The sequence below is a fragment of the Callionymus lyra genome, chromosome 4, assembly GCF_982586985.1.
Source record: "Callionymus lyra chromosome 4, fCalLyr1.hap1.1, whole genome shotgun sequence".
Classification (NCBI taxonomy): Eukaryota; Metazoa; Chordata; class Actinopteri; order Syngnathiformes; family Callionymidae; genus Callionymus; species Callionymus lyra.
The window spans coordinates 14,800,137-14,821,657 of NC_141821.1; the positions used below are offsets into that span (position 1 = coordinate 14,800,137).

General features: G+C 37.4%; 1 protein-coding gene across 3 annotated transcripts in view; it reads left to right on the forward strand.

The window, feature by feature from the left end:
- Positions 1-21,521, forward strand: part of ntng1a (netrin g1a) — a 106,145-nt gene that overhangs the window by 7,362 nt on the left and 77,262 nt on the right. For all 3 annotated transcript variants that reach the window (XM_087788878.1, XM_087788879.1, XM_087788880.1), the window contains exon 2: positions 387-1,021. In XM_087788878.1, coding sequence (XP_087645004.1) covers positions 773-1,021 — 249 coding nt within the window. In that variant the 5' untranslated portion in view covers positions 387-772. The remainder of the gene's footprint in view (positions 1-386; positions 1,022-21,521) is intronic.

The following is a 21,521-nucleotide window of genomic DNA, read 5'->3' on the forward strand; positions in this document are numbered from 1 at the left end:
AAGCTGTGTTTTATATGGTTACGTAAGATGAGCTCCTTGACTGAGGTATGCAGTATGTCAGTGCTTTTTTACTGGACTATGTTTTGAAAGTAAAATTAAAATTGACTCATTAATTGCACTTAACTCGTTCATATATTCCATGAATATAACTCAACAGGCTGTAATAAACTGATAATACCCATATTAATGATCCATCGATGGCAGCAATGTTAGATAAGATTGCCCGTGTTTGACAGACAATGACACAAACCTATTTCTAACTTTCCCATCACGTTAAGACTTTCCATCCCTGCGACGGCGCCGACTAATGTTCTCTTGCTGTCAATGCCTATTCCCTTATGGCCGCTATATTCAGCCGCCTTATTCTGTTTCTCATTTCTCCGCAGCATCGGATTGCCACACAGGACGAGGATCATGATTGACAGCCTAGCCAGCTGAGGAGACCTGCCACTCATCTTCTTACCGACGTGTCTGAGGTCTGTCTCCTTCTCACCTCCTCCTGTATCCTGTGTTACATCCACCTGCCTCCTCCCACCCAAGCACCCTTTTAATTCGTCAATGGGCCGGTAACTTCACCACGCCGAGGAAGACCGTTCCAGTAACCTCTAACAAGGCATCCCTTGTAATCCAGCCAGTGCTGCGCCTGAGAGAAGTTTGACATGCCTCCTTACTCTGGCTGAGTGAGTGCTAGCAGAGGGCAGAAAAGGGGATTGTTGTTCAAGAGCTTCAAAAAGAAGACACCTTTGGGAAGAAGGTGAAGAAGGGAGCAGTCATGCGGTTTTGTTTGGCATTGGTTCTGCAAGCCCTCTGGACAAGTTTTTGCCAAGCAGCCATGCAGCATTACCCCGCCGCATGGGGCCACTATGACGTGTGCAAGTCGCAGGTGTACTCGGACGAAGGCCTTACCTGGGACTACATGGCCTGCCAACCAGAGGCGGCCGACATGACGCAGTTCCTGAAAGTTACCCTGGACCCCCCCAACATCACCTGTGGAGACCCTCCCGAGACGTACTGCGCCCTGGTAAGCACATCTTTATGAATCAGTTAATCGCTGAATAAATGACACAAAACTCTGCTGAGCACTTGACAGTAATAATGTGTTTTTAACTTGTTTACTCCTCGCTGACAGTAACAACATGCACAAATCTTCCCTTCATCCCAACATCAGAGTCACATAAAAATATTGTTTCTTTTGTGGTCCAGCTTTGAAAAGGCAAAAAAAATATTCGACTGCATCATTGTGTGTCTGTGTTTCTGGCTCCTTGAGTGTGATGAGTAACCTTAAAATTCAAACAATCTGTGGGTGAAAGAGTGCCCAGGTGGACTAAAAATAGCTTGCAGGAAAACTGAATTAGGGCAGCAAAAAAATCCAAAAGCTTGAAGAGAAAGCAATTTGTATTTACAGTGTCTTCTTTCACTTGCTAATTCAGTATTTTTTTAATCTTAACTGGCTGTTTTTCATTCCGTAATCCCATATGAAAAGAAAAAAAGAAAAACTGAAGTAAAATACTTTTCTGTAATTCGTCTATATGTTTTATGTGTTTTGTCTCAAACTATGATTTATTCCTGAAAGTGGAACTTTTCATGTTATTTTTATACATAGTTAAAATAATTAAGTATGAAACAAGTCAAATCAAGTATTTGATAATAAAGGAAAGTATATAGCATATGATTTTTCAATACATGTTTCATAAAAGCTTTAATTGTTTGGGGAATTTAAAAAAGATCCATAAGAACAAATGCTTTTTGTTCATTCATTTAAAGATGAATGTTTTTTTGTTCCAATAAGTTCCCAAATCATACAAGTTTCATGTATATAATAAACTAAAGTATATCTGCTTGAACTTTCATATGCAATAGGTTCAACATTTGGAGACATCATATATATCTTTTTCACATTGGAAAACAGTATATTACCTGTTTTTAATGCAACCTTTATGGTACAAATGTGGCGACTTACTTCTAAAAAAAAATATTCTGAGTTTTGATATCGTGACATCTTAATATCACTCTTGAGGAGTTTAAATGGTGTCCATTTTGAACCTGGCCTCCTCCAACAGTCTGCAGGAATAAATATAGATGAATTGGGGATTTGTTAATGCCTGCAGGTGAGCGTGAGTGTCACTCGTCCTTATGAGCTCGGTGACAGACTGGGAACCTGTCCACGGTGATTCATGTCTCTTCCCCCCCATAAAAAACGGGATTTGCTCCAACCCCCTCAAGTATCAGGATAAGTGATGGAAATGGATGAATGTTGAAATGAATGATGAAACATTTTTGCAAAATATCTATAAGGAGAGTGTGATGCTGACGGACAGGTTTGTGCTGGTGTTGTCTGTCCTGGTGAAGAAAAAACCGCGACACACTGACCATGTTTACATGCAGTGAATAGTCAGATTAAGTGGATAATTGGGTTTAGTCCGAGGTTGCCTCTGTTCCATTATACTAGCAGCAATCAAAAATATTTATGTAATGTCTCCTCTAGTGTAAGTGGTGTCATGACCTCTTTGTAAAGCCGAGTTCACATCCCAGTCATTTCTCCTGGTAAGCTTTTTTCTGACACTGATATCAAAATGGTACTTTTGAAATGGTGCAAACATTGTCCAAGTCATTTCTCTGGCTTCTGTTTACAAAAAATAGTCCGTAATTTTATGTTTTTACAATTATTATTGCACTTGGGACATTTTCCATCGTGACAGACATTATACATTGTGTGCGTGTGTGCATTAGTTTAAATTGATAAGATAAGATGGACTTTATTATTCCCTCCGGAGATCTCCTTGGGAAATTAGATTTCCAATACACAGCAGACGATGGAAGGCACTGCAAGTTTCATAAAAGCAAGAATAGTGCGAACGACCTCCTTGGCTTAAGAAATATTTATGCAGTGGTGGAGGTTGTTCATCTTGACCCAAACACAAGGGATAAAACAATTAGATTTGTTTCTGGGCCATCAGGTCACCTTGACCCTGATATAACACAAGGGTTAAAGGGCAACTAATGTTATGACGTAATAATGGCTTCACTCCTTGGAGTCCCTTGAGGGTGAAGACTTCCGGGACTAATGACGTGCTGTGACAGACCTTGATGCTTGACTAATCACAGCAGAGTGGGCGTGGTTATGGTAAACAAGATTTAATCACTAGAAAAACATTGTTTTCAGCCGTTGGGGCTTAAGCACATTTTCTAATGTAAATATTTCAGTGAAAAGAGAGTTTTGTACAGACACTGATGAGTACAATAGATTCCAAGATCTATTTAAGACACACTTAAACCAACACATAAGTTGCCCTTTAAGGAGTTAAAAAAAAAAAAAGTAATTAGAAAATGTTACATTGAAATATATCTGAAAAATATGATGAGCTGACATTGCGATAACATAAAACGTTAAAGCAAGTGCAAACATTGTTTTTGCTTACATTTGCCTGATGTTCCTTGTATGCGTGTCAACAAATGTGTCTACAATATACATGTCAACATCTGTATTTTTCGACCGAAATGACGCAACAAAATCCGCATAGATTTTTTGGTCTGGAATTCTGGATGCTACGTTCGTGTCAAATCTTGGTGAAGATGTGTTTTCTTGCTAGATTCATTTAGTGTCGGAAAAATTAATTATTGTTTCGTTTTAGAAACACAGGTGCAAATGTTCTTGTTTGATTTAAAACGGATTTAATTCAGGCGTTCATCAGATGGAACATTTTGCTATCCTTTGATCCGACAAATATATTTACAAGCATTTAAAAAGTCTCATCTTAATCTGACTTTTAGCAGCAATTAGTTTGCATCACCTGTCTTGTAATCAAGGTCAATGTTCTTGAGTCACCAGTTGACCTACATTCTTATCGTTTCTTCTTTGTCATGAGCTTTGTGGTGAAGAATAAAAGCAGCTGGAATTCATGTTTTACCACAATGTCTCTGGACTCTTTAGTGGGAAGCTTGTGTGTCCGTGAGACACTCAAAGTAGAGCCCAGTCAAGATGGTTATGACCTTCCTGTCATGTCGGGCAGATCCAGGTCATGGTGACGTCTCACTTAAGCCTCTTTCTTAAGACCCGGGTGAAAGAAAATAGACGAATGAACCATTTCCATGTAAATCCTAGTCCAGGGCATCTGCTTGTATCTGGTTATATTTCAGATTAAGTGATTGAACATCGCTTTTCAGCGAGAGTGACATTTGGGAAGGGCTCTAGTTAGAAACACAGCACTAAACAAGAACGAACGCTTTCAAAATTCTCCTCTCTTGACTTTGCAAATTGTACAGCAATCACGGAAATCACAAAATCCTGGCAGAAGCAAAGATGCATATTAGGTCAAGTGTTTAATTAGAAGACCACCCCCCTTCTTATTGCGGGTCCTTTTCGCTTTGAAGCTCGCAGCTGGTCGCCTCTGAACGCTAAATGATGAATCCATTTTGGGCTGTCGCGTGCTACCAAATCATCAAAGATTCTCTCTGAACAAATTCTCTCCTCAACAGCTTCAAGAGCTCTTTAGATAAATAGCACCATGTTCCAGGAAAAGTTGTTACTTTAAGGAATAAAAATAGACAGTTGCCATCAGCGCAAAGTCAGTTCGGATGAGAGACGGAGCAACGGAGCGGGATTAACAAAACACAGATGACAAAGACAGTGAGCGAATGATCAAGAGACCAGGAAGAAACGTGTGGGAGTCAGACGCACACCAAGTGAAGAACTAATATCTTCTCCGTGGGGCAGGATGGGGACTCTGAAATGTGAATAATTCAGCATGTTTTGTAGCTAATGTGTTTTATTCATAGGACACATTATTCAGCCCGACATCTCTCAGGCACTTTTAAAAAGACGCTGACTCTTGTCACCGGCCGACTCCAAAGTTAGACGCTGATGGTGAGGAAACGATGTATGTATCGGAGGTCATTCTTGAATGAGGGTCAAACTGCTTTTCTCCTTCAAACAGCTGCCCAACGATCTCTTATTGATTCAGATTAACATGTTGGGTCTGGTGTGGACATTGTGGAATCTGGGATTAACTGAGGCCATCTGTCTCAAGGAAATATTTTCATTTTCTGTACTCCCCCCTTTCAATCATGAGGAAAATATTACTGCACATATTTCTTCAAGAACACGCTGGGGGTCCTTATACAACATGGGCCTATTTTCACCATCAACTTTTACAAAACAATTAATTAAGAATAGAATGAAATGAACATATTTTATTTGATGAACCTGTTGATTTAAACAACCAATAAAAGGTGTATAGTCCTTTACTCTAAATTTAAAAATTTGACAACGATAAATGATCACTGGGTTACTATGTATCCTATCCTAAAAAATGTGATTGACAGATCCTAAAAAATGCATTTGAAAACATAAGCAGATTGAAAATAAATTGTAAGATGCTGTTATTTTGGACCACAAGAACATCTGGGTCTATTCAAAACGGACAACCGTGACATGCTAGCAATATTGGTTAGCCACAACATGATATGAAGTAGATCCTGGTACAAAATTTGAATTTCATTTTGAAATCTGGAGACCCACCAAGTTACCCCCGCAAAAAAAATAAACTGTGCTTGAGGGTTTCTTTTTGTTTTTGGTCAAGGAAAGTAAGCATTTTCAAGAGGATATTTGTTTTTTTTTGTCATTTCAAAAACTGACCTGAAAATGAAAATCTTTTTAAACTATAATCAGGGGTCCTTTTTATAAACAAAAGCAATATGATCTTGTTATCTTAGATTTTTTTGTCTTTCTTGTTTCCCCATTGGTGAATATTGAAGAACCATTAATGTGATTAGAGTTTTATAAGGAATATTATTTATCATCCTTAATAATATTATTCATGAATGATTTCATAATTATGTACCAAACTGATTTTGGTCTCTCCTTGGAATGGTTTGCATTTGCCAAAGATTGCTTGCTACAACAATTACTAAGAGACTAATAAAGGTTTAATTGTGTAGATAACATGTTGTAACATCTCATTATTTGATTTGTAGTTTGGAATCTTCAGGTTCTTCACCAAAATCGAATGCACAAGTAAGCTTGAACCTTTTTCAGTGTGCAACTTCTACACAGCGATATTTGTTAACCAGCACTCTGAGAAATATTTGGGCACAGTTTTTTAGAAGAACATTATAAACATACATCAACATTTTTATTTAATAACTGTAAATGGTGAATAGGTTGGTCTCCTTATTCTCTTCCCCATTTTTTAAAAGCCACAGTCAAATGACTTGTCATGTGCACAAATCCTCCTGAGTTTGTGTCTTGCTTTGATCAATTCAATTCAATTTTATTTAAAGTTTCATATATTTAAAAAAAAGGTAATCTAAAGACACTTTACAATTAGAAGGTAAGACTATATTGGAGAAAAGAAAGTCTGATACCATCGACTCGACAATGAGTGAATCACAGCTCGGGCTCTGAGGTCTGTGGATCAGAATCTACTGATGGTTCCACGCACACGGTTCAGAACCAGAGGAGAGAAATCTTTTCAGGCTGTTGCTCCTAAGCTTTGGAACGATCTTCTTCTCTCTTTGTGCTTGATTGATCTACTGACTCCTTTAAGAAACATCTTAAGACGTTTCTATTTGTTCAGGCTTTTCCTTGATTTTCTGGAACTCCTGTGTTGTTCTCAGTATTATCTTGATCTTTAAAGTATATACTTTTTTGAGTATTGTTTTGATTGTTAAAGCGCTTTGTGACCCTGGTCTGGAAAAGCGCTATATAAATAAATATTACTTATTTACTTACTTACAGTGACGAGGAGAGACTTCCTTTAAGAAGGCAGAAACCTTGAGCAGAACCAGACTCTGTTGCGACCGTCATCATGGTTAAGTTGATAAAGTACCCCATATTGACCAGGACTGAATGAACAAAAAGATGGTGTTTATTTCTACTGTGGTGTCAAACATATTGGAATCTAAAGAGAAGCAGGTTCAAATGTTGATTTCATCTTCTTACTGCCCCTGATCATCACAAGAAAACACCACAGATACAGGACCTCTCCTGCTAGTTTCCACCAACTGACCTGTATTTACCCAAGGATGCATCGCAGCGATCACTGTTGATATTTCAGCCGGAGTGTCTGCCAATAGCTGCTGCAATGCCGACAGTTGTTTGTATCGCGAGGATGATCAGTGCAGATTCAGAGCAATTATCATTAGTCCGCGTTATCGGAGAATTTCCTCCCCGCGGTAATTGATTTTGCGTTGCCACAGTAAGTTTTAGCTCTGCTGCCATAAAAGCTGACGGTAACGGACACCGGCGCGCCGTGAGAGAAGTGAGTCAGACCGTCGGCAGCTCAAGGCGTGGCTATTATATGAGCATAGATATCTCAGGTTGAGGGTCATAGACAGAGGAAGACGGCAAACAAACAAACCCACTCACTCACCACTCTCCCTCATAAACGCTTTTTTTTATTCTTCTTATAGCCCACTGACCTTTTCTGCAGCAATAAGCTGGCATTCACTGAACTCTGCTACATGAATCTGCCATTATCTCTCTGTCCCCTGCAGTAAGACTCTCACTGGCCTCTGACAGTTTGACTCTCACGACTCAGACAGGTGGTGATTGAGCTGTTGCAGTATTTATGAAAAAGAACTGAAATATATATATATTTGATTTTTAATGCCACCCTTCTTTGACATTCTACAGTTCCCCGAATTGCATTTTTTCTTTTCAGTTTATTGAGAACAACATGAACGCAGTTTACTTCCTTATTCTCACTAAAGTTGAATTTTAGTTTCTTAAATTTAGGCTTTTTGCAGCTATTGTTGTACGTTGAGATAAATCATAAATCATTTAACCAGTTCATAACACCAGTCCAGCCTTTAAGTGCTGATACATTTTTTTTATATAAAGAAGGTCAAACCTGAAAGAATGAGGCGTCAACACAGATTACAATTTAACTCCAGGTTGCAAGTGTTTAAATGTCTATGGTCTCAAGGAGGTAATAATAATGGTTGGTTAGTTTATTTCAATCTCATAAGTTGATATTATTTTTCAAATTTGTTTTATTTACAAACACGATCGCTTCTGTAGTGAAACCTTAATTTCGAGATTCAAAGATAATAGGAAATAACTCTTACATTTTCTTTATTATTACTTTTTTTCTGAAAATATTTTTTTACATCATGATGTTGTCTTTTTAATTAAGTTTAACACATTTTTAAAATAGATGTATTTTCAGGGATTCCATTCGTCGATGTCGGTTGGTTCCGTTGACATTCAGGAAAGCTCAGAAGTAAAAAAAAAACACAAGACAATCATAAGAGAAAACAAAAATGGCAGCCTCCTCCTTTGACGCACTCGTTAGAAAACGTGTCCTAAACATCTTTGTAATTCTTAGGCAATTGTGTGTTAAACTTGTTGATATAGAGAGTGTAGGTTTGCTAAATATTGTGTAGTGATTTTGGTTTGTAATAATACATAGTCATCCATGTCTTGTGTAATCGTACGCTGTTGAACATTCTTGAATTACTGATTTTGATTTGGTGATTATCTCAGAAAAAAACAATGAACTAATGATGATACTATAACCTGATTGATAAAAACAATTGGTAAGTTTTCTTTATCAGAAATGTCTTTAAAATGATCTAAAATGCTCCTCAGCCTCCGGAACCTCACTCTTATACAATTTATTTTATTAATCATTAGTTGATCTCACCAAATTTATATTCACATGTTATCTAAAATACATCATATAGAAGAAATATAATGCTTTCGAGCTGTTTTAGATATAGAAACATGCACTACCATGTGTTTGATTTTTCACCAGGTTCTCACCCAAGAAGGTATTATTACTTCCACAGTATTAGCAACATGTTGCTAATAAAATTAATGGTATTATTGGTAATCAAAAATAATCAACAAAACCGACGCTATTGCCCTAGACCCCCGGCTAACTTGATGGCTAGATGTCAAGCAATCTTTGTCCACAGTGTCTCTATGTTTTTAAACCAAAACACAAAGAGTGAACTAAAATTCTACTCATAAAAATATAGTAACATTTAAAAAGATCCATGTTGCAGAACAGGAATATATTCATTTAGAAAATGTGGCTATTTTAATACTGAGTGAATGATGTAGCGTGACTCCTGAATGCTCATGAATGTAACATGAAAGTGTTGCACTACATTTCAGTTTGTTGAGTGTTCTAACCTGAATTAAATACATAAATGAACATCAATAATAAAACCTGCTGATAAAAATGAAATAAATAAAATCGACTCTGTTCCTCCCAGCATTTCATTTCATTGCCTCCCCAAACAGATCAACCTTGCAAGTGTCTGCTCTTCTTTGATGCATTTGACATTAAACATAAAAGAACCTTTCAGTGTTAAGGCCCATGATTCATAAATTGTAAAAATGTGTGTGCGTGCCTATAGAGCTTTCTTTGCTTCCCCTCGCGGCCGCTGCATGTCTCTATCAGTGCCATCAACTTACAGTCAGAGGAAAAGATGATCATGATTGAAACAGTAACATCCCGGCCTAGCAGCACATTTCATAGTCAATTAAATGTCATTTAGTGATAAAAAAAAATTATCTTGTTTTTGTCTTTTAAGAGGTCATACATTGAGATGGTATTGTGAAGGTTTTATCCGAATCTGGTGCTAAACTGGTATTTTTTTAATTGGTTCTTGGACGACAAATGTGGGATATGTCCAGAAAGAACTCATTTAGAAATTGTTAATTTGTCTGTGTTTTGTTCTGCCAATATTGTTTGTGGGATCCCTGTTTGTCAAACGTAACAGACTCTGAGTTTCGCTCTGTCAGTAATATTCTCGGGCTAAATAGAGTATGTATGAGAGAGCCTCTGATATTTGATATCATTGATAGATTTTGCATGGTAGACAAAAACACTTATCAGGGAAAATGACCCCAAAATCAAGCACTAAAATGTGCATTTAATTTCATTTTGTTTGCTGCATTGAGTGTCAGAACTGATACTGATACTGATATACGGCATGTTAGTATCATTACCCATCCCTAGTTTAATCCAGACCTGAGGGCCACATGTGACCATAGGACTGTATTTATGAGGGCAAAGGTCACATAGAAAAAAACTTTGTATTTATTTTTATTGGCTCAAAAAGATACATCAGATCTAAAAAAGGAAATATATATATGTATATATATATATATATATATATATATATATACATATATATATATATATCATAATAATAATAACTATATAAAATACAATCAAATTATTATTTTATTATATTTAGAATTATTCCAATACTAGATTTTACACTTGCTTTCACTCGATGGCCCCCTCACAGCCGCCACTGTATAAAATGTGGCCCCTGAGGAAATGTTATTGCCCACCCCAGTTCTAAACAAGTTCTATATGTTTAGACATGTTTACATCAAAGCTATGTGTGATCAAGCTGGTCTCACACAACACAACCGAGACAAGGTACGTCTTTAATGTTGTAAATATCATAACACGTGTAGTGTTTTGGAACAAATGCTGATTGTATTTTGAACAATAATAAGATACATATTAAACATTATATCAGGAACCATCAGTATTTATTGTCATGTTTTTATATTTGTAGAGCAATTAGGCTCCATCTTAACCACTAAAAGTTTGAATCATATCGCAACAAATATAGCTAAAATAAATTATTATAAGTGGAACACTTGGAACATTTTATGCAAACTAAAGTAGTCGTTGGACAAACAAAGCAGGCTGTTTTCCCTGATCTAAAATATGACCTTGTTTTTTGAGTACTCTTTTCCAGTGTCCTTGTTAATTGGCCTTTTCCTAACCTGAGCAGATGGTATGTTCGGAAGTGAATCAAAGCGAGATCTTAAATTGAAAACAATATCAAGGGAAAAATAAATTGCAGCTCAGCTCATGTGAAAATGTCTTGCCCATAAAGGCTAAATATAGTTTACCCCTACCAGGCAACCTGTTTTTGCTGCCTCAGTGACCATTTTGATATCAGGAATCCATTAAAACACCAGCAGGGAGCCATTTTTATGTTGGCTATATCAGTAACCGCTAGTGAAAGGTGTCCTGGGAACCCCTGGATTTTTTATTGGGGCTATGCAAATCTGACCTTTTCGCAATAGCAGATTCTGATTAAAGGTTTTTTAGTGAGACAAAGGATTTGGACTTCAACCTCCATCGCCCCGTCATCGTGCCGCATCCACACACGCACCAATATGTTTGTGAAAAACCAGTGTCGTCAGCAGCCGTCTGTCTCTTTTCACATTTGAGTCACGGGTTAGTGGAGAAGAGAGACACCAGCTTTCTCAGAGCCTCTTAGTGTTGTCTCTTGCATGCTGGCTCATAAGCGTGTTTATGGCACTTACATTGTGAGATTTTCAAATACCAGCACAAAGAGAGCTTTTCAAGCCTGGTGATTGACTTCAAAAGGGTCAGATTCTGCAAATGTACCAGCAATTAACCAGCGCTTGTGAAGTAATGGCGTATTGAATTGAGGTGCTTAGTGTCACCATCTGCATTTGTGTGTGTGTGTTGTTGTTGTGGCACAGAATCAAAGCGAAGGGTTTGTGGATGTAAATGTGATATTATGAAGCAAGTTGGTGAGACTTGTGATGAACTACTGTGCCAGAAGGAAACGGTACAGTCAAGACTTGACGTATCTAGGTTGTTGTAATGGTGCAAAAATACGAAGATGCTCCTTTCGTCACTGACTCCGTCTCATAATGAACGTCTCAACCGATGAACGCAAAAAAACGCGTACACCTAAAGACAATGCAGAGTTCTCAATCAACCTCTAACCTTCTGCACTGTGTAGTAGTTGTGTTAGAAAATATCACTGTATATCTCAATATTCTTTTCCATGATACAGTATTGTTATTCGACAGCACTGTATCTATGTTTTCATTAATGGCCTGAAAATCCTATTAGTGTTAGTATTGTTTGTTTATGGTTCACAGTTCTATGCCGTGTAAAATAAGAAAAAATTCAATTAAACTTCTGACTCAAAGATAGCAGCAGTCGTTACGTCCTCCGTAACTAAAGGAACATTGAAACCCTATTAGATTCCTAGGATTTCTGGGGATGAGAGGATACAGTGATTCCAGCAGATTTTAAACTGATCTTTGCACATATTTTGGTTTAAAAAAAAATGAAAGCAGTTACTCGGACAATACTACATATATAATGTTGTTCCTAAGAAATCGCAATATATCATATTTTTGTCCTTGAAATGTGATACGTATCGTATCGCCAGATTCTTGCCACACCCTTACTGTGTAAGGCGGCGTATCCATTGAAGTTTTTCCATACAAATACACTATTACCTTTACTTTGATACCAGTACCTGAACCAAACCTATTTTTTCGATACCAATTTTCTTAGATCAAAACTAACAAAGGTAACATGACATCATACATAGTACAAATATTAAGTTTAATTTTTAAGATTCATTTAATTTTGATTTTGAGCTGTTGAGAAATAAATAAAAAATGTCCTGTGCAAAATAACACTAACTAACAAGCAACAAATTAATCTAATTTTTACTTACTTTGTCTCTCATACATTTTTCTTCAGAAAAATGCTAACACACAAGTTTAGATCACACATAGATTTGAAAAATGAAGCATGACTCAGCATGGTTACTACTGAAGCATTTCGGTCTATGTTCACAAAAGAACCGAAGTTCGATACCATGCAATCACAGTGAGAACATACTGTACCAAGTCCACACAGGTTTACAGAAAAGCTGAGGGAGGATTTATTCCTTGATATCACATGTGACTAGTGAAGTCAAGTATACTCACTAGTTAAATATTTTTTATCCAATTTGATTACTAGTCAAACAGTAATGCAGTAACTAGTTCACTAGTAAACTAGTAACGTAAAACACAATGACTAGTTCACTAGAGATCTTAATTCAGGTTTAACTAGTTTATGAGTTTTGGCAAACCACTAAACTAGTTAACTAGTGTGTGTTTTTAACATGTGATCTAAAGGATATGTAATGACTTCGCTTTCCATACAGGTTAACTAAAAGTGTACCCACAGTGTATTTCTATGGTTTTCTTCGTTCAGAATATTCAACATTTCTACTCTGATCATGGTTCATTCTAGCAACACACATTGGTCCTGACTTAATGTGTTTTGGATGTTAACTGAGTATTATAAAAAAAAACGTAAAAATATATGAATCTAACGCTGTTGTGAGGAATGTGAAAAAAATGGAATTATCTGGATTTCGCCCAATTTTCACCCTAAACCCTTGCTTTGAGTTTGACACATGACTTGATCCGTCATAAGAGAAATAGAGAAAGATCTGACTAGCTGGATTTAAACCTCAAAAACAGATGAAAGTTTTGAGTGCCGACGAGTTTGTTTTATACATGGTTTATGGTAAAGTATCCTTTTTGTTTTTAAAAGTCCAAATGAGGTGAACATCCTTGAAAGAGTGCAGCAAAAATATCATTAATTCATATTTCTTAGCTCATTCTGCTCCTCTTTAAGTGTGGCGGTTGAACAATTCAAAAGTCTCTGATAAACTTTTCAGAAGTAGAAAAAGTTTAAAGATTACCACCACACTCATATATAACCATGATGATAAATATTGCAGACAATTATCAGGGTTAAACCCTTTTTTTGGATACAAATATAATTCCAACTTTAATAAAGAGAAATGTTTACCTCTAAGACAAAAAAGTTTGGTTGAGCAAAGTTCATGAGAAGTTCCTGCAGCCGACATCAATTGTTGTGTGTGCGACTCGTCTATGCGAGCTCCATCTAGTCTCACAGTGCCGCCTCACAGTTTACTCTGCCACAACAAGATAACGGGGGGCCTCCTCCACTTCAGCCTCCTGCAGGAGTTTCACTTGATTTATATTTTTCCTGGGAAGTTTGAAGGTGTCTATTTCCTCTCTCAAAGCCACAGAAAAATAACCCTGCAAAAACCTGACAAACTATACATACCTGCGAAAGTGTTACCTCTATTTTAGACAGTCGGCTTGAAAATAACTTGTTTTGTGCCGGGGACAACTTTTTGTTTTCTCAAACTTGTGGATTGACTCTGTGTGTGTAGCTGCCACTGACCATTAGGAGTATGAGAGAAAGTATGGGGAGTCTGCTTCTCAGCTTCCATTTATACCATGAACCCTTCTAATGGCACAAGTTCGGTTGGACGAAGAAAGACATGTTCTTGGAAGAGAATCCTCAAGACGACGAGAGATTACTCGAGAAGAGCTTGTCTGAACAAAAACTGAGATGCTGTTAGTCTGGGAGCCCGGGCAGCCCAGCAGGAGAGTAGAAGTGAGTTGTGAGGAAACTGGAAATTGCTGCTCCAGAAATCCGGCTCAGCGGAACGTTAGGTTGAAGGCAAACATTTCAAACAATGGTCTGGAGTCGACCTGGGATCCCTCGGAAGTTTCGATGTCAGAGAATTAATTAAAGGAAAATGCCACAGCGATAAGCGACAGTACTGCAAATCTTTGGCTGTTTATGTGGGAGTTATATTTTTTTTTTGGTGAACTTTATGCTTTTAACTACTGAAAAAGTTGATGCCTAATGTTAGCAATGTATTATTTTCTCAGACCCTTTTTTATTACCTTTATAGATCCTATCAGGGGTGGCAAAGGTAAATGATATTGACCAGACAGAAATCAAAGCAGTTTTCAGTGCTTCATTTCAGTAAAGTTCTGATTTACAGTTATTTTCTTCTCCAAACTTGAGCTTGCCTGGTAAATCTCATGAACACTGTCTGACGTACACTCTTGATTTAGATATGTGTAATGGAAAATGTAATTGGAAAGAAAACACAAAACTTTGTGTATAATGCACGATTTTACTTTTTCTCATTTTAATTACTATTTATTTCATTTTGAAAAATGAAACTCAAGTGAGAGGACAACTTTTAACAATGCCTATCCTACTAGACACAACATAGTTTTGGTTGTGCATGGTATAGATTCGCAAAAATGTTTTTTTTCCATTTTCACATGTGGCCCTAGTCCACGTTGACATTTGACCTGGTTTACACGACATGGGGCTCTTTGACCGAAGATACTACTGACACAGTTTAATCTTTGTAATTAGGCACTACTTACTTACTTGGTTACTAGTAACCAAGCAACTTCCTGCCATCTCTAAAAAATAGGTCTATTAGTTGGGCAACAGCTCTGAAGTTAGTATAAAGTCAAAATGGCCGATCAGGGTGATATTATGTAGCCCTATATCTAAGGGTTAGACCCATAGGCAACACAAAGGATACCCTCAAACACATTTCTTTTCGGGGCCACCGGTCATCTTGACCCTCAGATAACGTGGGTTAAGACGGGTTTGGCTAAGAAGGGGTGCTAAGATTCCCAGACATGTTCTTTGAAAAACCTTAAGATCAACCCAAAGAAGCAGGAGTAGTAGGAGCTGTCCTCTGCAATGGTGCTGAAATACCCCAGGGTTGTTGTTGTTTCTTTATGTGTAGTTGTTAGGCCATACGTTTTGTATGTTTTACTTGGTTTACTGAAGTGAAAACCATTGCTTAGAAAGGCTATTAAGAGTTGGTAAGCTTGACATTACATTTGCTTCTTAGTGAAAGATCTTCTTAAGCTGAGAGTGACTCTTCTTTCCTCCTGATGTGTTGCAGATGTTTTTAATGATTTTTGACACACTGGAAATGCATTGAACCACAACACTTACTAGTAATGTTTCCATTAACATTTCATTTTGCATTTTGATCATCATGTTGCATGTGAACCCACCGTACACTATATTAAGCATCAATATACTTTGGGTTTTCCATCTTCCTCCCTTGTTTTTTCACCTGGGATGTCTGCCTTGCTCCACTTTTCGTCGCTTCGGATTGTTTTAAATAATTCACTTCCTGAAAGAGAGAAGGTATTTTCTATTCTTCAAGTGGACGATGAAACCTTCACTCTCCGTTATGATGGAGATTTCAAAATGCACTTTGGTATATAATTCATCTAAAGTTTACAAAAAGATACAAACTGTGTTTTCTTAGTGGTCAAAACAAAAATATTCTTCCAAACATTTTTATATTCCGGGACTGCCTACAGAAGATTTCAGCGTCTCACAGACATGCTTTAAGCCCATTCTGTCACTGGGCCTTGTTTGAGGGACATTTAAGGCAAAACTCTTCACCCTGACAGGCCTTGAAGATGAATATTGTGAAGAGTGACAGCTCCAAAACCATGAGATCTGTTATGCCCGGCCTCTACTGAGCACAGCAAACTCTGAATCAATAGGAGAGCTATCAATGAAAGAGATTGAAAGCCAAATCTAAACAACGAGCATTCCCACGTGAACGTCTCGGAATCATTTCACCCCGCCAATCATTTCATACATATCTGTTCCTGTCGAGGCCCCGAATGTCGAAAACAGTCTTGGGATGTGAACATTTCTGTGGAGCATCACAAATAGAGAGCCTGAGGTGAGCAGAGGACAGAAATATATATATTTTTTATTTCAAAGCGTGAAGTCAGCCGTCTTGTCTAAGTGATGTTGCAGCATTTTCATTTTCCACTGAGCTCACCTTGCTCTGAAACTGAGAAGTAATCTGAGATTTGCTGCCATGTTTAACTGTGTTTACCAATCATTGATATCAACAAGAAGGTTTTCACTTGTTCAGAAACACAACAACCTTTATAACATTTGTTTTGGTTTACAATGGAAGTTCATAATGTGTCACAGATAGGAAATTAAGAATAGCACATTATATAATTAATATGGTCAAGGAAAACACGGAATTACTGTGAAAAAAAACGACTTTTGTATGCGCTAAATACAGGTAGAAAATGAGGGTTTTTACACTTTTATATTTATATTTCATATGAGAACTATGTTTAAATATGGTGTAAGGGCACATGTGAAACAAAATAATATTACATTAAATTAAATACATATATATATATATTTATATATGTATGTTTACATAAAAAGGAGACAAATACAGTACAAATTGCTAAAATAAATAAATACCATTCATTCAGTGTTATGGCCGTATTTGGTCCTCAGGACAAAATATAGGCCACAATAATCAAATTCAATCCAAAATACTTAATACTTTTAAAGGGGATTTTGTATAATTGTCTCTAGGTGGATAACCTTGTACGATCCAAGGTTGCATTTGTTTTCATAAGAGGTTATTATTTTTATTGTCAAATATTAAATAAAAAACTACTTTTTCATTAACCTTTGGTTATCTTCTTCTTGTTTTCCTTTAACAGTGTGTCCATGTGTCCAAATCATCTTGATGAACTCATTTCTAAACTGTTCCTTCTCAATTCTACCACCAATCTCCTCAACAAATCCCACTCTATCTGCACTCTCAGCTTCACTTCTCTTAGTCTGTGACTTGTACTGTAGCTCAGGGGTCTTAAACTCAACTGGCCTTTCAACAGTTCTTATTGAACGTCTTAGACACATGTTATTGATATTTTGTAATATAACAGATTTTTATTTGCTTTCACTGTCGTTGTCATGTGTTGTTTTAGTTTAGAAATCGATTCCATCCGAACAGAATGCTAGCATGTCACAACCTGTCCCGCACACTCACACCTACAGACCAATTGATAATTCTCCATCAACCTCTGAATCTTTGCACTGTGGAAGAAAACTTTAGTACCTGGAGAACCTACAAGCTCCACACAGAAATGCCACACGTTTCCCCAGGTGGGAAGAGAACCAGCAACCTTGCTATGCAAAATCAATTTATAATTTATTTGTATTTTTTTCGAAATGGTTTTCATGAAGAGAACATCGTTGACACATTTAAGCTCTCCCGCTCCAGACCAAACCTTGGGAAATCTGCTTGCTTAATTAAAGAAGCAGAACGACTAGAGCAGCTATTTAGACCTAACTCTGACATAAATCTGCAGTTATCGCACTGGAGAGACCATCCTCCTCCCAATTTAAGAAGCAGCCAAGAGCTCTCCCTTAATAAGCAATCTTCCTGATTAAGCCAAGAAAAAGAGTTACTGCCCCTTTTAGTTGTGGAGAAAAGGACAAGGAAGTGAATTTAACTAGAGGGGAGGCAGTTAGAAAAGTGTCGTCATGGCTATTGAGACGGTTAGCATTTTATTAACCTGAGTCAGGACAGAGAGTAATTGGTTAATTGTGAGCAGACTTGCTGTGTCTGCAGGACGCCGGCCCGGGGGCTGATGGGCTATAGTCGCTTGGCATTTCAACCTCTCCATCTTCAAGCCGTCTGCTCAGGCAATTCTGTCTGCCTCGCTTCATTGCCGTCCTAATTAGTGAGTTGTTTTATTTCTTGTGGCTGCTTAACTAGTTTTCAGCCCTTTTTTTTTTTTTTTTCAAGCGAGCTGCAAACTCTCAATTGAGAGGACAAGCTTGGAAAAAGTGCTCCCGCAAGGTGCCAGACTCTTGTCAGTGAAGCGCAATGTGACAAGAGTGCAAACGGTAATCTGTTCATTATGCTCACAAGGACAGCAAGCAATTGAGAGGCTTGGCGTGGAAATGCATTTTGCATCCCCTCTGTCTGCACATCAGAGGCTCTAAATGAAATGATTTAGTTAGAGGTGCCAGGCTTTAGCAGTTACACTGGGACACACATTGTCATCATGTTGAAGCTTCTCTTTCAACCATTTTCTGTGCCATTATAATCTGTTCACCATTGTAAACACAAGGGTGATGAGCCGAGCTGCAGAAATTGTGGCGGAGAGCGTTGGCGTTTGATAGGAGTCTGCTACTCAATCCCCGTCTGAATTCTCTTGGATCTCATCTTGGGCTCTTTTTATTCTCCATTAGTATTTGTGGGCATGCTGTCATGTTGTCATACCCAAGCAATTGAAAAATGACAAATCGTAAATGTCAATTCAAATTCAACACAGAAAAATTATGCGCATACATACATATATAAAGAGATATCTCTTTATATATCTGTATATAAAGTAAAGTAAGGTATGTAACTAGGTGAAGGTTATTTGTAAAGCGCCTTTCTAAACCAGGGTCACAAAGCACTTTAACAAACAAAAACAATATACAGCTAAAATACATGCTTTACAAGGCCAAGACACATAAGATATAGTTATTTTTTCTTATCACATTTTTGCTGATGACATCCAGCTCTACTGCTCTTTTGATCCAACTGAGCCCCAAAGGCTGAACAGCTTAGTCAATTGTTTGTTAGAAATCAAACAATGGCTGAGTGAAAACACTCTACAGCTAAATGTGGACAAAACTGAAACACTGGTGATTGCTCCTGATGATAAGATTCCAGGGTTGAGTCAGTACTTGGGTGACTTAGGTCAGTCTGTCAAACTGAGCCTGAGAAACCTGGGTGTTTTATTTGATAAAGACATGTCTCTTGTTCGACACTGCAGAAAACTGACCAGAAACTGTTTCCTTCAACTGAGAAAAATCTCTAAACTTAGGAAAATGTTGTCGGAACATGATCTGGAGCTTGTAATCCATGCGTTTGTTTCTTCTCGTCTGGACTATTGCAACAGTTTGTTTTCATGTCTTGACAAGAAGGAGCTGTCTCGTCTGCAGTTGATTCAGAACTCTGCAGCGAGAATTCTGACCCGCTCAAGTAGAAGAACTCACATTTCTCCGGTCCTTAAAACTCTTCACTGGCTTCCAGTTTCTTTCAGGATCAACTTTAAAATTCTGGTTCTTACTTTCAGAGCTATTCATGGTCAGGCTCCTCCTTAGATCACTGATCTGATCCAGCCTTACACCCCAGCTCGGGCTCTGAGGCCTGTGGATCAGAATCTACTTATGGTTCCTCGCACACGGCTCAGGACCAGAGGAGAGAAATCTTTTCAGGCTGTTGCTCCTAAGCTTTGGAACGATCTTCCTCTCTCTTTGCGCTTGATGGATCTACTGACTCCTTTAAGAAACATCTTAAGACGTTTCTATTTGTTCAGGCTTTTCCTTGAATTTCTCGAACTCCTGTGTTGTTCTCAGTATTATCTTGATCTTTAAAGTATGTACTTTTTTGAGTAATGTTTTGATTGTTTAAGCGCTTTGTGACCCTGGTCTCGAAAAGCGCTATATAAATAAATATTACTTACTTACTTATAATAATAACAATAATAAAATTATATATATACTAAAGCATTTTGGTGTGTTTTGTTAAATTATTTTTGTGTCTACTTAATTAAAGAACGCAATAAACCTTTGCCTCTTTAATGTAAGGACTCGCTGGTTACATCATTAATTCATTCATTTTCTACCCCTTTATCCTTCATGGGGCGGATGGAGCCCAGTTTTATCAGGTGAGGGGCGGGGGACACCCTGGACAGGACACAAGTCTGTAACAGAGCACACAAAGACACACAACCATTTACACACACACACACTCATACCAATTAAGAATATCCAACAATCATTCTGTATGTTTTTGGACCGGAGTAAACCACACAACACGTGGGGAACATAAAAACTCCACGCAACCTTCTTGCAATGCGCTAACCACTTCGCCAAAGTGCGCCCCCTGGTTACATCACTTGGTGAAAATATTTATTTTGTCTTACACTGGGTTGTCTCTGGCAAAATATCATACCCAGGTAACAAACACCAGAGAAGTCTGTTGCTGTTTCGCAACCTTGAAGCGAGACTTGAGTTTTAAGTATGAGCTCAAATTCTGTTTTGTTTTGTTTCTCTTTTTCAACCATAATGGTAATTGTTTTTTTTATAGAAGAATTCCTAAAAAGTGCCAATGGACTTTTTCAATTTGGTTCAGCAATGAGTGAGCAATTTGTTTTCGTCCTTGCTAAATAAAATACTTCCCGCTAATGACCCTAATTAGCTCCCTTAATGTTCTCTCTTTTCTGCTAAAAACTCCCTCTGGAACACAATCGAGTTTGGAACTCATTCAGCTTCGCCTGTACTCAGCTGCCAGACTGAGTGATAACAAGAATCTTAGCTACTGAGTCGAAAAAAAACGGGTATTTCTGTCTGTAACTTTTTTTTTACACTTTTTTTTTTGTGTGACGCATTTGTCCTTGAAATCTCTAGCAGTATCACACTTTAAATAACAGATTATTGAAAGTTACACACAGAAATGTAACGTGGGCGGCGTCTGCTCTTGGTAGGATGTTGGTACACAAGTAAACGTGTTTTTATTTTCAGTTGTGATTTTTACTTCACACTTCTCTCTATTGTCTCTTCAATGGTTCGCTGGACAAATGGTTGATTTCATGTGAGCGTAAACCAAATTACATGTAGACCAACATTTCAAACACTGAAGAAACAACATTTAAAAAATATTTTATAAGAAGAAGTAAAGTCTAGACAAACTCAACATATATGTACATTGATGCTTGGTTGCAACCGTCAGTTGAGTCTTTTATTTGAACTAAGAGAAGTTCTCTTGTTTTTCTTAACTATTGTTAAAGTTAAAGTGTATTATATGCTTCAGGAAATGAGAAAACTTATAGAGTAGCTTTGCACTATTCAAAGCTTTTTTTTATTTAACGCACTTCCAAAGATGACGTTTTTCTAATACATAATACATAATGAGGGAAAAAGATACAAACCTTGACATTTCTTCTTTTTTGGTTTAAAGATGGTGATTTTTTCTTTCATTTCTTATTGGTTCTTCACATCATCATG